General features: G+C 41.9%; 1 protein-coding gene across 1 annotated transcript in view; it reads right to left on the bottom strand.

Annotated features, from left to right (window-relative positions):
• The window catches only part of LOC124798734 (Down syndrome cell adhesion molecule-like protein Dscam2), a 444,553-nt gene that overhangs the window by 180,902 nt on the left and 245,447 nt on the right, over window positions 1–18,204 (bottom strand). Inside the window, exons 10-12 of the mRNA XM_047262262.1 lie at window positions 4,380–4,490; window positions 4,145–4,306; window positions 3,758–4,048 (exon numbers count right to left, since the gene is read on the bottom strand). Of these exons, the coding sequence (XP_047118218.1) occupies window positions 3,758–4,048; window positions 4,145–4,306; window positions 4,380–4,490 (564 nt within the window). The remainder of the gene's footprint in view (window positions 1–3,757; window positions 4,049–4,144; window positions 4,307–4,379; window positions 4,491–18,204) is intronic.

Raw genomic sequence — 18,204 nt, 5'->3', positions numbered from 1 at the left:
ACGACATTGGTTGGCACCCTGCATTCCAATAAGAAAGAGATTCCGAAGGAATTCTTGCCAAACAGAAAGAGAGAAGATCACTCTTCAATGTTTGGTTTCACAAATGACTTGACCCTAGTTTCCAATGTTCCGAAGAAGGGAAAGGCAGTAATACTACTCTTTACTCAGTGTAATGAGAGACAAGTGAGTGGTGAAGAAAGTGAACACAAACCCGAAATCATACTGCACTACAACAAAACCAAAGGTGCTGTAGATAATGGGGACAAAATGACAAGAGAACACAGTTGTGTTAGAGGAACGAGGTGGTGGCCACTAAGAATCTTCAAGGAAATGATAGATATTGCAGCACTGAATGCATATATTCTGTACACTCAAAGATTTCCTGAATGGCAGAAGAATAACCGAAGCTGACGTAAACTCTTCATGACTGAACTGACATTTGGACTCAGCAAAGGCAACATGGAAGAAAGAGCCAAAAATATCAACTGTCTTCATAAAGATGTACAAGATGCACTGAAAGCTTGTAGTATTGCAATTCCTACAGCAGTGATCCAGACACAGTGTTCCAAGTTACCAATGCCACAACGATGTCAAGATTGCAAGAGAAACGAAGATCGGAAAACAAGATTCTGTTGTGTAACGTGCAAGAAACCTGTTTGTAATATAAACAGAGAAGAAACTGTTACTGTGAAGTGCATGCAGTGCAAAAATATATTTGACTGAAAAGTTGAAAAAAGTCTAGTGTTATTTTACTGCAGTGACTGTTGAAGTACATAGCTTATTAATTTTCTGTTCGTTGAGTACTGAATTAAGTGAAAGATATAAAATTTTTTTTGTACTTTGTATCTGTGATCTGATTAAATACTTCTAATAACCTGAAAAGCTGTTTTTCAATACTAAATAAACCCATTCAATGGAAATAACGAAATCTGAGAACAAATATTACAATAAAACACAAAACTCTTTTGGTGTAGTCCAAATACCCCGCTTGGTAAAAATAGAGGTGTGAAAAAGCTTGGTAATGGGAGGGTTAAGTCACACTAACACAGTGCCTTCTAGCAAGCTTACTTGGTGGCTTGTTCCAAAAAATGGCTGATGTGATCGGTGTTTAGCAAATGGGCTGACCACAGCTTCCACTTAGGTTTAATTTGTGTAGTTAAACCTCATACACACTATACTAATATGCATTAATTTTATTTACAGTAGTTCTGCTCGGAGCCTGTTGACAGAATCCGGAATGTATCGTGTCTCTATGACTGCAGCTGACACAGGCAACTCCATTTGCTATATGCAGCACCACAATTAACAGGACATTTTCAGTGAACAGTTGTTCATCTTTGTTGCAGTCCTCAATGGTGTTTAATGAATTACAAAGGCAGACAGATTGTTGTAAATGTAACAGATTGCTGGGACAGAAAAACACTGAAATCACAGCAGGTTTAACTTTATTTCATATTCACTTGTATAAATAAGTACTACATATGAAGGAAAACTTGTGTGTAAATGTGTGCTTTCATAAAACCTTCTGTGTTTACATTACAGCAGGTGATGAGTTAAAGTGTAAATGGCATGTGTTGGCAGTACTGCAGAATGCTCCACTTTGACTACACAACATAATGAACAAGGAAAAGTTTACAAGTAGTACAGTTGAGGTCACTGCCTTCGCATCACCAAAGTACGCTGCACTGCTATTTTCTACAGCTGGAGAACACACACCCTGACATGTTAGATTCTGATGTCTTTCACCGTAATTCACAATTTTCAATTTAATTCACCATGCTCACCAATGTTCGCTTTTTTCTGGGTGATTACAAAGGAAAGATCTCTCAAAAACACAGGTTTTGATGTATAATTTGTGGTCATAGCATGTTGGCAAATAGCTCAATTACCTTGTACCCAGATGCAAATATCAATTTTTTAACGAGTTTATACTTCCTGTTATGCAACTGTGACTTTTTAAGTACTGATGAAATTCATAACCACAAATTATTGTATAAACATTGTATTGTGTGTTTAATTTCCTTCACTTATACAGATTTTACACAATGTATTGAAGAGGATTACAATTTTTAATCATACATGCCAATTACATATGTTTTTGCTCGTATTTTTGGGGTTTTAACATATTCCTCAGTTTTGTGTTTTTAAGTCTGAACTGCCTGAAAACGTAAAACAGGGTTTTCACTGTAGTACCTTGTTCCGTATCAAGTGATATACTGTATTAATGTTTGGTGACAGTAATAAACACTAATGACATTCCTGTGAACATGGATTGTAACAAAGTTAAGTATTTCATCTTGTTCAAGTGTAATAAAGTGATTCCATATTTTATGAGTTGTAGTATCATCTCAGCCCCTCCAGAATAAAGGTAAGAACCCGGCACTATACCAACAAGTGTTATTTCATCTGGTACAACAGCAGTGATGTTTGTGGCAACTCAGCACTTACACAATTGGGATCTTTCCACCCAATCTGATGGAAATTCATTGTACAACATGTTTGATGGCAAGCAGACACCTGGCTGCAATTTATTTTAATCATATCTGTCATTCTTTTCTCCTCCCTGTAACATCAGACATGTGCCACTATCAGTAATTTTACATCTATTTGTGTTTCCATATTCATCATTAAGTTAAATTTTGTTGATTTTCTTGCAGTTTATTCCTAGAGTGTTTCTTCAACATGATTTCCATCTCTCATCATTTCCTGTTGCTCATTTTTCCCCTTAATTTGTTGATGTCCTTCTTAGCTTGTCTCACTGTTCTTACTTTGTATATCATCGCTCTCCAACCCAAATTGGCCTAATTTTTTGAAACTTTTGACAGTTGACTTTTTCCCTTCATTTGTATCTGGTGGCAATTACAAAGTAGGTTTCTCTTACTTACATTTAATTGTAGATTAATTACAAAGATCACTTTCCTGATAGATGGCTAGTTAAATTTTGGGTACTGGTATAGCAGTCTCACATTAAACGAACGCTTCAGTTCTGCTGAAATGGGAGCAATACTGTGTGTTTCAAACTACCAGGAAACATCAGTCAATTCAAGTCACAGAAAAAATATCATATCAACTACATTATTATTTAGCATTTAATGATTTTAGTACCACAATGTTGAACATCGAGCATGCACTGATGTATTAGCTATGCAGAACAATGTGCTAGAAAATGATATTAAAAATGTAGTAAAAGTATTTGAACTCTGGGGCAGAAACATACAGAATTAAAAGTACAATAACCTATATTAGCTTTTGTCACTATTAGGTCCTTCCTCAGGAGGGAAATGTGGATAGGCTGATGTTGGTTAGAAAGGGGGACAAGTCACACAGACGCTTGTATGAAAAGAAACCATCTTTGGTGAGGACCGTTTCCCCTCATCTTGAGATCTGAGTGACCTCCCTCTGCCTTCTAACATTCCCCAGCCTATTCCTATTTTCTCATCAGTGAAGGAATTGATAGTTCTGACAGCTACGACAGTTTCCTTCAGCCATACTGAGAATTTTGTCTCCTGAAGATAAGTACTGGCCACCCAACTGTCTCACAATTTTATATTTTATTCCAAGTGAATTTTTCTTTTTTGTACATAAAACATACATTGTTGTCATGCAGATAGTACTTACCTCAAACAGACATAATGTTCAAAAGTAGCGCTAATATATATGGTTTAACATAGGTTCATGCTGTACACATTATGGTATGTTTCTACACATATTACTAATGCCACAATGTTCAATACAAGCTACAATTCCATGTACATACCATTCACTGTCAGTGGAACTGTGAAACTCTCAGAGCCAGCAACATTGTGAGCGACACAAGTATAGTTCCCAGTATGTTTTGAAGTTATTCGTTCTATAACCAGCGATGTCGAATATTCGTCCAGGCGACGGGTTGATATACCATCATCCGAGTTTGTAACAGGTTGCCCATTACGTTCCCAACGGAATGTTATAGGTAGATCTCCTTCAAGTATTTGACAGGAAATTGCTGCTCTCATGCCTTCGCGTAAAAGATTTGTCATAGCTTGAATAGGCAAGATCTTTGGTGGCACTGTAACAAAAGAAAACAAAGTTACAAATATGCTGTTTCCCTAGACAATCTGAATATTTGTGACAGAATCTGAAAGGAATTAATCTGATTTCATACCAAGAACCTGTACTTCAACATCCCTTCGAGCTGTGTGTTTCTGCCTGTTTTGTGCTTGACATGTGTATGTGCCTGCATCTGCTTGCCTTTGGGCATGTTCTATTACTAGGGTACCATTAGGATACACTCTCTGCCTACGATTCATGGGAAGTATATTTCCATCTGAAACAGGTATTATAAATTGCACTTATATATAAAATTTTTGTTTTAGTAATACATTTTTATAGTTTTTTACCTCTCTCCCAGACAATTGACTCTATAGGATAACCAGCAACAGGGCACTTTATAACCAAATCACTCCCAGCCACAGCAGTTATCTTTGGCATTATTCGTATAAATGGCAAACCTGCAACATACACATTATAGTTGGGTGAAAACACATCAATGACACTTTTGTAAACTATCATCTTCTAACTGCTATAGAATGTACACATTATGCACATCAGATATCTATACACACAACAAAATTATTACTTCATGGTTGTTTCTTGACTGAAAATATAAATGCAAGAAAGGAAGTGTGAAAGCCACCAATCTGCAAAATAGCACTAAGGTTAAAACTGAACTGATAACGTACATGCATGAAGAGCATAACTATTTGACCTGTTTAAAATAACCATTAGTTATTTGTTAAATGTAGTAAGTTTTTCAGCACATATTTTTAATGCTGTGAAACTGCTCATATAATTTTGTAACTTTGATATTTTTTATTTCCATAATAACAGAGATGTGCTTGCCAATACAAAATGTGGCCTTCGTTGCATTTGCCAATTAGTTTGTAAATGTTGCCTCTCTTAATGTATCACTAAAACAATGAAAAATCTTTGGTAAAATATAAGCAATAGAAGGACTAAGGGTAACATCCCAATGTATAGTTGAGGCATTGAGTGGACGTTAACATGACCAGAGCAGTTAAAGGGTTAACACAGAAAAGTTGCTAAGCTTTGAACAATGCTCAAGAAGAAGAAGAAGGAGGGGGGGAAGAGAGAGAGAGAGAGAGAGAGAGAGAGAGAGAGAGAGAGAGGGGGGGGGGGGGGTGACAGAGAAAGAGAGAGCAAGCTTGCTAGGTTTCAGATGAACCCTTTAAAGATAGACACACTGCTAGCTGATCAAAAATATCTGCACATCCCTATCCAAATTGGAATTGACCACCAGATGTCACAAAAGTGGACTCACCACCAGTGTAAAAGGAGGCAGGGAGTATTGTGCTGTCAGTAAAGAAGCAATAACAGTGAAATAGCTCAGTCAGAAACTTCGAAGTTGGACTTATCATTGGATATCATCTGAATAACAGATACATCAAGATGTCAACTGTTGGTGATATGACTGTGAAGTGGAAACATGAGGGAAAAACCACAGTTAAGCTAAGATTAGGCAGACCTCGTGTAATGATGGACAGGGATCATTGTGCATTGAAAAAAAAAAAAAAAAAAAAAAAAAAAAAAAAAAAAAAAAAAAAAAAAAAAAGACACACACACACACACACACACACATGAAATCAGCAGATGGAATCATGAGTGAGTTCCAAAGTGCTAAAAGTAGTCCAGCAAGTGCAGTTACTGTAGGTGTGAGTTCAAAACAATGGGGTACGCACACATTTCTGTACTTAATGCTAAGTAGTGCTTGAGATGGGTAAAGAGCAATGCCACTGGACAGTGGATCACTGGTGATCTGGAGTGGTGGATCCTACTATATCCTGTGGCAATCCAATCAAGGGTTTGGATTTGGCAAATGCCTAGAGAACATTACTTGTCATCACGTGTAACACCAACAGTGAAGAACAGAGTTGATTGTCTTATGCAATGGGAGTGTTTCTCGTGGTTAGGGTGTAATCCCCATATTGTGCTTAAGAAAATGCTAAATGCAGAAGGATTTGAACTCATTTTACAGCACTGTGTACTGAATACAGTAGGGGAACAGTTCAGAGATAATGATTGTCTTTATTAGCATCAGAAGGCACCCTGTCATAAAGAAGCATCTGTGAGACATTAAACAGTAACATTCCTGAAATGGGCTGGCATGCCCAGTCCTGACCTGAACCCAGTGGAACACTTTACAGACCAGTTACTCTGGATCCCAGTGTTGAACATCATAACTATATTCTTCAGTGTCAGCTTTTGAGGAAGACTGGGCTGCAATTCCGCCACAGATGTTCAGACACCTTACTGAAAGCAATCCCAGCAGAGTTCAAGCAATCATAAGGGTGAAGGGTCGACACTTTTGATCAGACAGTGTACATACGACAAATGTACACATAAGCAAATGCCTGTGTAGCTACATTGTGCTGACTGAACACACCATGTTGGGACTGTAGTTTTGCTGGGATACTGAGGTGAGGGATCGTGTCACATGTGGTGAGTAGAAGACGAAAGAGTTGGGAAGTGGGAGGAGGGGTTGGGGGGAAGGGTGAGGGGAGCTAGTGGCTTGGAGGGAGGCAGCAGGTGTGCAATATAGGAATGGGGGAGGGACAGGCAGCAGGAGCACAGGACAGGAGTGTGACACATGGGCAGCAGAGGCAATAAATTTTTGCAGCATGTAACGATCATGATGTAGACTGTGAGGGGGCGACAGGACAAAGGAAGCAGATACTGTTGGGTAGAGGGTGTTGGTGCAGATTGCTAGCAAAGACTGAAGCCAGGATGATTCTGGGACTGAAGGACGTGTTGCAAGGAAAGCTCCCATCTTCATGGTTTGAGCTGGTGCTGTAAGGAAGGATCCAAATGGCACAGGTTGTGAAGCAGTCACTGAACATGAGCAGGTTTGAAACATAGCAAGCTGGAACCTCTCTATCTGCTAATGTTGTGCTCTTATCGATAACAATATTTTACTTCCTTTTATGTTACAGCTGTGTCTACTGAACATACCATGTGTATGTTAATTTTGTTGAAATGGGCACAATACTGTATATGCAATATCTCTCATTAATTCATTATTCAAATGGCAATTTCCAACCTGCTGATTATAGTGATATAGTCATATTTGTTTAAAACCATGTTCTTTAAAAGCAATGCATAAATGAAATTACTATAACAGCATCAAATGAGCTAATCATTAGTTTTCAGATGGTTAGCATGACTAAATAGAAAGTCCTGAACACATGTTTTCCAGTAACTTCCTTTGTATGCCCAACAACTAAGTAATTTGACTGATATTTATAATTGAAGTTTGTACAGACCCAAATTTACTTTTGACATTTGAGCCACTACTCTTGTTTAACGCTCAAAGTCCGCAATAAACTTCTGTTGCCTTAATTTTCCTTAAGCATATGACACTTTTCAATATTCACTTTAGCCATAACTTACAAATTTGTATGAATTAACATAATTTCAAATATGACAACTGTACTTGTAAACAGGTAATTCACAGCGGAGGCATAAAAATAGTTCTGGGATCTTTTTTACTTTTTAACTAAGCATATATAATGCAGACCAAATTATTGCTGAAACATATTGCTCATCTGCAATAGTAAATTCTTACCTTGCAGTTTTATAAATTAATACGTATCTACTGAAATCATAAAATATCCTTTCACCTGTCTATAAATAACCCTCCCATTCCTCAACAATCTTCAGTCCAGGCTTGGAATCTTAGTGATAAAACTGAGTAGTACCTCACATTCTAATCTTCTGATACATTAGTGTCTGCCTCCATAACTGAGTGGTCAGCACAGTGGAATGTCATGGGAGGGGCTCAGGTTCAATTCCTGGCCAGGTCAGAGATTTTCTTAACTCGCGGACTGGCTGTTGTGTTGTCTTCATCATTATTTCATCCTCATCAACATGCAAATTGCCGAAGTGGTGTCACCAGGTGACTGGTCTACTGATGGGAGGCCATAGCTGCATACACACATGCGTTCATGAGACTCCATGCAAGTAACAACCAAGATAACTGTTGTGACAGTGCCACAAGATTTAAAAGTGCCGCTACGTCAGTACGCGAACACGGCGATAGAGGCGCTCCGCAGCTCGGCCAAGCGTGGGAGCGCCACCTGGCTATGAACGTCGCCGGCAGCATGTCACGGCACGGCAGTGGAGTGAGAGATTCAGAGTTGGAAGCATGTAACTCGCTATTGCTCTACGTTGTATATCCACGCAATTTAGTAGGGTTAAAGGTTATAACACTTTTTTGGCGACAAGGTCGGATATTTTTTTCCTGCATTGTGGAATTGTGTGTTCGTGTCGGGGCAGACATGGAACAGCTTCTGCAAGCGCTCATTGACCAACAAACACAGCTGACGGCTGCAATTCAGGTGCTACAAACACAGCTGACGGCTGCTATTCAGGCGTTGTCGACGTCGCTTACTCATCGTCTGTCTTCCTCTTCTCCGCCTCCGTTCCCTCCTTACGACGAGGCCGCTGAAGACTGGGAGGATTATGAGAAGCGTTTGCAGCAACACTTCTTGGCTTTTGGCGCTCCTATGTGTAAGTCGTTATTTCTATCTTGGATTTCCCCACGGATCTATCAGCTGCTATCTCAGTTAGCCCCTCTGCGGGAACCAGCCTCTCTGTCCTTCCGAGAAATGTGTGACTTATTGTCTAACTATTACCGAAAAAACACCCATGTCGTTGCCGCCCGCGTGTCGTTCTACCGGTGTCGTAAACAGCCCCATCAATCCTACCGGGCTTGGGCGGTGGAACTACACGGTCTGAGTAGGAAATGTCAGTTTGCCATGGACACTCATCATGAGTCTTATGCTGATTCAATGGTTAGGGACGCTATTCTCCGGCTTGCTCCTGATAAAGAAGTTCGGCAACGTGCCTTACAACTGCCAAACCCGTCGTTGTTGGAAGTTCTAAGCATCGCTCAATCTTTTGAAGTGTCTCACACTGCTGGTGCACAAATAGACGCGTGGTGTGATGTAGGCGCTGTACAGACCACTTTCAACACGGACAATTTGCCTGTTTCACAGGGGAACGATGATGTGGCGGCGGTTCACTCGCATCAACAATGTCACGTTGCGCCGCCACGCTCGCAGCGAAAACAGCAACCACAGAAGCAGGTTCGTTCCGCACTTCCTTCTTGTCCACGTTGTTTCGTACAGCATGACAGGGCCGCGTGTCCAAAACGTTGGGCCACATGTAATTCATGTAGGAAAAAAGGCCACATTGCTTCTGTGTGTCAGTCCCCTAAAGTTCCTGTCGACGAGGACGAGGCATTGGACATGGACGTTAACTGTGTGCTTTCTCAAACAAATAAGTTGTTTGTTACTGTTTGTGTTCTGGATAAAGACATTCGCATGCAAGTGGACACTGGCTCTGCAGTAACTCTCATTAATTCTCGCACGTATTTGGAGTTTGGCTCCCCTCCGTTGTCTCCAGTTACGCGAAATCTGAGAACTTATAATAAGCAGAAAATTCCTATCGTTGGCCAGTTTGATGCTTCCACTGCCTAGAAGTCTGTTGTTCGGCCGTTCACATTTTATGTGGTGGATCATGCTGGCACTGAAAACCTGTTCAGTTATGATGCTTTCCAGTTGTTCGGGTTCTCCATTGATGATGATGTGCACCTCATATCTGAGGATATTCCGTATCAACAGCTGGATAGATTGTGTTCTGAATTCTCGTCCGTGTTCTCTGCTGGTCTGGGTCGTGCCAAGGATTTTGAAGCCCACATTACTCTTAAGCCTACGGCTCGCCCTAAGTTTTTCCAGGCACGCCCTATTCCGATGGCGTTGCGTGCACCTGTCAAGGCTGAGATAGACAGGTCAACAGCTTCAGGGATTCTCTTTCCTGTTACCTCCAGCAAATGGGCATCACCAATCGTGGTGGTTTCTAAACCAAACGGGAGTCTGCGATTGTGTGGTGATTTTAAAGCCACTGTCAACGCTCAGAGCCTCATTGACACTTATCCTCTTCCCCGTCCTGAGGAGTTATTTACCAAGCTCGCTGGGGGCCAGTTCTTTTCCAAACTTGACTTATCGGAGGCGTACCATCAGCTGCCGTTGGATGCTTCTTCCAAGGAATTTCTCGTCATCAACACTCCTTGTGGGTTGTATCAGTACCAGCGGTTGCCATTTGGCATCGCTAGCGCGTCGGCCATTTTTCAGCGGTTTCTGGAACAGCTCACGGCTTCCGTTCCCGGTTGCATCAACTACCTGGATGACATTGTTGTCACGGGGGCCTCCACTGAGGAGCACCTTCGCAATTTGAGTTCGCTGTTTCGGGTTCTGCATTCGGCTGTGTTGAAGTGTAATCTGGACAAGTCACAGTTCTTCCAACCCTCCATTGTTTATCTTGGTTTCCACTTGTCCTGTGAGGGTATACGTCCTCTACGACAGCACATTGCGGCCATTACTGCTCTACCCCGGCCGTCTACGGTCAAAGAACTTCAGGCGTTTCTAGGCAAGATTGCTTATTATCACAAATTCATTCCCTCCGCGGCGGCGGTGGCTCATCCTCTGCATCAGCTGTTATGCAAACACGTTCCTTTCTGCTGGTCCGATGAGTTTGAGCAGGCTTTTGTCCGCCTGAAGGCTCATTTGCAGTCGGCGCCTTGTCTTGCCACATTCCGTCCGGGTCAGCACTTGGTTCTGGCGACTGATGTGTCACAGTATGGCCTAGGGGCTGTTCTCGCCCATCGGTATGAGGATGGGTCGGAACGACCCATCGCCAACGCTTCCAAGACCCTCAACGATGCCCAATGGCGTTACTCTCAAATCGAAAAGGAGGCGCTCGCTATCATTTATGCTCTAAAAAAGTTCAGCGTTTTTTGTATGGTTCTAAGTTTCACCTCATCACCAACCACAAGCCGCTGGTCTCTCTGTTCAGCTCATCGGCGTCGCTTCCAGATAAGGCCGCTCACCGCCTGCAACGTTGGGCCTTATACTTGTCTCGTTTTCACTATGAGATTCACTATCACCCCACGGCCCAGCAAGCCAACGCTGATGCGTTTGCCGATGGGCCCCGACCCGGTTTTCGATCGAGATGAACTACTCTGTTTCCACATTGATGAGGAAGAACGTCGTGCGGTCGAGGGTTTTCCCCTTACAGGTTCGCAGGTCGCCTCGGCTACTGCGCGGGACCTGGTCCTGCGTCAGGTGATCGGTTTTGTTCAACGGGGTTGGCCGGACAGGACCAAGGCCCGGGCATCGGATCCCCTTCGCAACTACCACGCCTTTCGCCTTTGTCTCTCTGTTCGTGAGGGTGTTGTTCTTCTGGCCATGGATGGCGCATCTCCACGGGTCGTGGTGCCAGCCTCTCTTCGCAAAGAAGTTCTCAAACTATTGCATGAAGGCCATTGGGGGATTTCTCGGACTAAGTCCCTGGCCCGCAGGCACGTTTATTGGCCCGGTATTGATTCGGACATCGCCCACATGGTCGCTGCGTGTGGTCAGTGTGCTCAACAACTGGCTGCACCTCGTACTATGCCCTCTCCATGGCCTGATCCGGCGCAGCCGTGGGAACGGGTGCATGCTGACTTTGCCAGCCCCTTCCTCGGTGCTTATTGGCTACTGTTGATTGACACCTTCTCGAAGTTTCCGTTTGTTGTTCGATGTCCGTCGCCCACCACTGCGGCGACGACGCTGGCTTTGTCCAAAATCTTTGTGCTAGAAGGTCTTCCATCCACGATTGTCACGGACAATGGCCCTCAGTTCTCTTCGCAGGCCGTCCGTGATTTTTGTACTGGACAAGGGATTCATCATGTTACAGCACCGCCCTTCCATCCGCAATCGAATGGGGAGGTTGAGCGCCTTGTCCGCACTTTCAAAAGCCAGATGAAAAAATTCCTTAGTGATTTTTCCACAGATGACGCTCTGTTGCAATTTCTGAGTTCTTATCGCTTCACGCCTCTGGGTGATCGCAGCCCTGCTGAACTCTTGCATGGCAGCCAACCGCGCACTCTACTGCACCTGCTTCACCCTGTCAGGCCTTGTACTGTGTCCCCTAGTGCGGGAAAATACCCGGTGGGCGCTGACGTGTGGGCACGGGGGTATGGATCTCGCCCTAAATGGATTCCAGGGGTGGTCCAGGCTCTTCGCGGCCGCCGGCTTTGTGAAATACGTACGGACGACAGCATAGTTGTTCGCCATTACGACCAGATGCGCCCACGAGTGGTGGCCACGCCGGTGCCACCAGCCCGAGAAGCCAGTCCTGTCGCTGCTGCCAATCTTCTGGGCGTGTTGCTGCAGCCGACGTCGCTACCGCTTCCAAGTACACCGGAACTGGCCCCAGTCGCGACGCCGCCTTCTCCGGGACCCATCTCGCTGGGACACACCCCCAGGTCCACGACACCTATGGATGCTGCTCCGGAGTTTTCCCCCATCATCTCGTCCAGGAGGGGTGTTCCACGCGCAAGCTTCCGTCCTGGACATTTTCAACCATACTCTCATGTTTCTCCGCGGGATCTTCTCGGGGCCTCCCAAGAGGCCATGGATGTCTCCACACTGTCCGTGCCTCCAAGGAAGTGAGTTTTTTTTTCAAGGGGGGAAAAGTGTTGTGACAGTGCCACGAGATTTAAAAGTGCCGCTATGTCAGTACGCGAACACGGCGATAGAGGCGCTCTGCAGCTCGGCCGAGCACGGGAGCGCCACCTGGCTATGAACGGAGCCGGCCGCATGTCACGGCACGGCAGTGGAGTGACAGATTCGGAGTTGGAAGCATGTAACTCGCTATTGCTCTATGTTGTATATCCACGCAATTTAGTAGGGTTAAAGGTTATAACAATAACATCTCAATGAAAGTTAGTGACACACATTATGGAAAGTATATCAAAGTTCACTGTTCGCAGTCACCAAACTAATTTATCTGCAAGTGTTTGTGGTCTCTTCCACCTCTTTAGGTACTGAAATGTATGGAAGTCAGGCTTCTGTCCAAACTGTTTAAATTAACACTTTCATCTCATTCAGTATCACTGTGAACTTCTTTGGTTGATATAAATGAGACCTGTGTTTATTGCTTTGCACTTTATTGCTGTATCATTTGACTTGCACCACACTAAATATCTGTGGTGACTTCAGTACAGAACTGTACTTATACGGTTATGTTTTTTATGAACTATCATTAGTGGAAGGATGAGGTCTGTGATATGTGTTGCCACTGAACTGTCACTGATTGTATGGGCAAGTGCAATTTTTTTTATATATGGATAGAAGATTTAAGAAAGTCATCATCATTCAGAAAGACAATTTAAAGGTAATACATGTGTGGGCAAGTGAAACTAAAAACAATGGTCTTGCATCTGTTATTGTTTGACACTGTGTTAATACCAAAAACGTTTTCACTTTGGAAGTGATCAACTTGTGTTACTGGGAGTACCATTACGTATTGTGCCACCATGTTAGGAAGTATTCCTCTTTTGGTACTGCTAAAAGAATTCATGAACTAAAATATGACATAGCAAAGACCTGTTTGTTAATAGTGGTACTAAGGTTGATGAAGACTGAAAGCAGAGGTACTGTAAAATTAGCAGTCAGTGATAGTGAACAGTTTACAATTAAATGGTGTAAGAAAGATAAAAAAGTTAGGGACAGTACAAATAAAAGACTGAGAGATAAATTGTTCACTTGAAATGACAAGAAACAGTGTACTAAATACTAACAGAAGAGAAAGTTTGATTTGAAGTTGTGCAGATGATGCAAGATAATGTATGAACAGTATCACTGTGAATTGATGATCAAACAGTGGGAGAATAGGAATTGGCTGGCATCTTTGGAAACAGGTCAGCCAATACAATAACAAGACGGTGACACCACCTTGGACAAAGGAGCAGCTTATGATGAGCAAGTCTGGAGTCTAGATGTAATCACAGCTGCTGAATGGGGCAGTATGATAGGCAAGCGACAGTTATTGGCAACAATTGCAGCTGATGTGAGAGAGAATTAAAGTCCTCCTGTTGATAAGCATTGTTTATAATTTTATAAATTCATTATGAATCAGCGAGAGACAGTGACTTGATACTGATAGACTTAAACGTGAATTGTATGAAGAAAATAAAGAGGTATATGGAAAGTCTGGAAATGAGACCCTTAGGTTATTATTATTATTATTATTATTATTATTATCATTATTACAGTTAATATCAGATCTCAAAAGTGAACTTAAAAAGAGACATTGGAAATTTAGATTCAAATGTGAATTTGAAAGTGGACAAAATTACTGAGAACATCAGTGAGATCAAGGTTCACACTGATGGTCTGAACAAGAAGATAAAATCTGTATGAGCTTGTTTAGAAAATGCATTGAAAACAGTGAATAAAGACATGGATGAAAAAAAAATAATGTTAGTAAAGAATGTGAAGAAAAAATTGTAAGATATTGTAATAAGAGGATGGAAGCAGTTGCCGATTCCTGTTAGAAAAACTCTGAAGGGCTATGAAAAATGTGCTCTGAAAATAAAAGTGAGTCAGAGACACAGGTTGGTAAAAAAACTAACTCAGACTTAAGTAATAGAACAGAAACAGTATAACAGAAGTAGAAAATAGATCCATACTGTCTACTGAAGAAAAAAATTGGAGTTTAATGAAACCACAGAGCAATATAAGGTTATGAATGATCTAAATTTGCTGAAACTGAAAACAAAGTTAATAAAGTCCAAAGCATTAATCATGGCATCTGTAATGTGTCTAATCAAGATTTGCTTGTTAACTGTTAGAAATTCAGCCGCTGGGAACCATATGGTAATGTACACCCAACTGATTTTATAAGAAAATTCAGTGATTCCCCATCAGCTGGACTGACAAAGAGAAAATGTCTTTCGTTACATGTTATTTAAGAAGCAATGCTTATGGATGGACAACAGAAGTCACTGACTCTTGTAATTCTTGGGAAAAATTTAAAAATATATCAATGAAAATAAGCATTTTTGAAAATATAATGTAACTAGACAGATAAAACATATACTCACCAAGCAGCGGCAGGAGATTACAAATACAATGACAGAAAAAAAATCATAACACCAAGAAGGTGTTTTGCAACATCAGCGAAAATTGGTAGGCATGTTTCCACATCTGAAAGATGATGTCTATTCAAATTTCAACCCAATGATATGAATATAATAGGGAAACATTCCACGCGGGAAAAATATATTTAAAAACAAAGATGATGTGACTTACCATACGAAAGTGCTGGCAGGTCGATAGAAACACAAACAAACACATACATACACACAAAATTCTAGCTTTCGCAACCAATGGTTGCTTCGTCAGGAAAGAGGGAAGGAGAGGCAAAGATGAAAGGATGTGGGTTTTACGGGAGAGGGTAAGGAGTCATACAGGTATACACCCGCGCACACACACACATATCCATCCGCACATACAAAGACACAAGCAGACAAGCAGACAAATGTCTGCTTGTGTCTGTGTATGTGCGGATGGATATGTGTGTGTGTGCGAGTGTATACCTGTCCTTTTTTCCCCCTAAGGTAAGTCTTTCCGCTCCCGGGATTGGAATGACTCCTTACCTTCTCCCTTAAAACCCACATCCTTTTGTGTTTCCCTCTCCTTCCCTCTCTCCTGACGAAGCAACCATTGGTTGCGAAAGCTAGAATTTTGTGTGTATGTATGTGTTTGTTTGCGTTTCTATCGACCTGCCAGTGCTTTCGTATGGTAAGTCACATCATCTTTGTTTTTAAATATACAAATTTCAACCCAGTCACATAAGAGTGGCGCCACTATAAGGATGCAAATCAGGTTTGCTTTAAATACATGCTGTAATGGTTGATGAGTGTTAAGGTCTGCGTCATGTTGGAAGATGGCACAATTTTCAGCCATTCTGCACATCGCCCTCCACTAGCCACTGGTAGCCAATAATATTCACTCTCTTTCCAAGTGGCTAGCAGTGAGTTACAGCTAGACATCGAGAATCTCGCTCCTACAGGCTGCACTGTTGCCATACTTCGTGACAACTGAATTATTCATTAAACTATCAGTTGTCCCCCCCCCCCCTCCCCCCATGAACCTTGGACCTTGCCGTTTGTGGGGAGGCTTGCATGCCTCGATACAGATGGCCGTACCGTAGGTGCAACCACAATGGAGGGGTATCTGTTGAGAGGCCAGACAAACGTGTGGTTCCTGAAGAGGGGCAGCAGCCTTTTCAGTAGTTGCAAGGGCAACAGTCTGGATGATCGACTGATCTGGCCTTGTAACACTAACCAAAATGGTCTTGCTGTTCTGGTACTGTGAACGGCTGAAAGCAAGGGGAAACTACAGCTGTAATTTTTCCCGAGGGCATGCAGCTTTACTGTATGATTGAATGATGATGGCATCCTCTTGGGTAAAATATTCCGGAGGTAAAATAGTCCCCCATTCAGATCTCCAGGCGGGGACTACTCAAGAGGACGTCGTTATCAGGAGAAAGAAAACTGGCATTCTACGGATCGGAGCGTGGAATGTCATATCCCTTAATCGGGCAGAGAGGTTAGAAAATTTAAAAAGGGAAATGGGTAGGTTAAAGTTAGATATAGTGGGAATTAGTGAAGTTTAGTGGCAGGAGGAACAAGACTTTTGGTCAGGTGAATACAGGGTTATAAATACAAAATCAAATAGGGGTAATGCAGGAGTAGGTTTAATAATGAATAAAAAAATAGGAGTACGGATAAGCTACTACAAACAGCATAGTGAACACATTATTGTGGCCAAGACAAACACGAAGCCCATGCCTACTACAGTAGTACAAGTTTATATGCCAACTAGCTCTGCAGATGACGAAGAAATTGATGAGATAAAAGAAATTATGCAGGTTGTGAAGGGAGATGAAAATTTAATAGTCATGGGTGACTGGAAATCGAGAGTAGGAAAAAGGAGAGAAGGAAACATAGTAAGTGAATATGGATTGGGGCTAAGAAATGAAAGAGGAAGCTGCCTGGTAGAATTTTGCGCAGAGCATAACTTAATCATAGCTAACACTTGGTTCAAGAATCATGAAAGAAGGTTGTATATATGGAAGAACCCTGGAGATACTAGAAGATATCAGATAGATTATATAATCGTAAGACAGAGATTTAGGAACCAGGTTTTAAATTACAAGATATTTCCAGGGGCAGATGTGGACTCTGACCACAATCTATTGGTTATGGACTAGATTAAAACTGAAGAAACTGCAAAAAGGTGGGAATTTAAGGAGATGGGACCTGGATAAACTGAAAGAAACAGAGGTTGTACAGGCTTTCAGGGAGAGCATAAGCGAAAAATTGACAGGAATGGGGGAAAGAAATACACTAGAAGAAGAATGGGTAGCTTTGAGGGATGAAATAGCGAACGCAGCAGAGGATCAAATGGTAAAAAGACAAGGGCTAGTAGAAACCCTTGGGTAACAGAAGAAATATTGAATTTAATTGATGAAAGGAGAAAATATAAAAATGCAGTAAATGAAGCAGGCAAAAAGGAATACAAACATCTCAAAAATGAAATTGACAGGAAGTGCAAAATGGCTAAGCAGGGATGGTTAGAGGACAAATGTAATGATGTAGAGGCTTATCTCACTAGGGGTAAGATGGATACTGCCTACAGGAAAATTAAAGAGACCTTTGGAGAAAAGAGAACCACTTGTATGAATATCAAGAGCTCAGATGGAAACCCAGTTCTAAGCAAAGAAGGGAAAGCAGAAAGGTGGAAGGAGTATATAGAGGGTCTATACAAGGGCGATGTACTTGAAGACAATATTATGGAAATGGAAGAGGATGTAGATGAAGATGAAATGGGAGATGTGATACTGCGTGAAGAGTTTGATAGAGCACTGATAGACCTGAGTCGAAACAAGGCCCCCGGAGTAGACCACATTCCATTAGAACTACTGACAGCCTTGGGAGAGCCAGTCCTGACAAAACTCAACCATCTGGTGAGAAAGATGTATGAGACAGGCAAAATACCCTCAGACTTCAAGAAGAATATAATAATTCCAATCCCAAAGAAAGCAGGCGTTGACAGATGTGAAAATTACAGAACTATCAGTTTAATAAGTCACAGTTGCAAAATACTAACGTGAATTCTTTACAGACGAATGGAAAAACTGATAGAAGCCGACCTCAGGGAAGATCAGTTTGGATTCTGTAGAAATGTTGGAACACATGAGGCAATACTGACCCTACGAATTATCTTAGAAGAAAGACTAAGGAAAGGCAAACCT

Source organism: Schistocerca piceifrons, chromosome 5, assembly GCF_021461385.2.
Source record: "Schistocerca piceifrons isolate TAMUIC-IGC-003096 chromosome 5, iqSchPice1.1, whole genome shotgun sequence".
NCBI classification, from domain to species: Eukaryota; Metazoa; Arthropoda; class Insecta; order Orthoptera; family Acrididae; genus Schistocerca; species Schistocerca piceifrons.
Note: the sequence above shows the minus strand (reverse complement) of the source record. Positions and strands in the feature narration are given on the sequence as shown.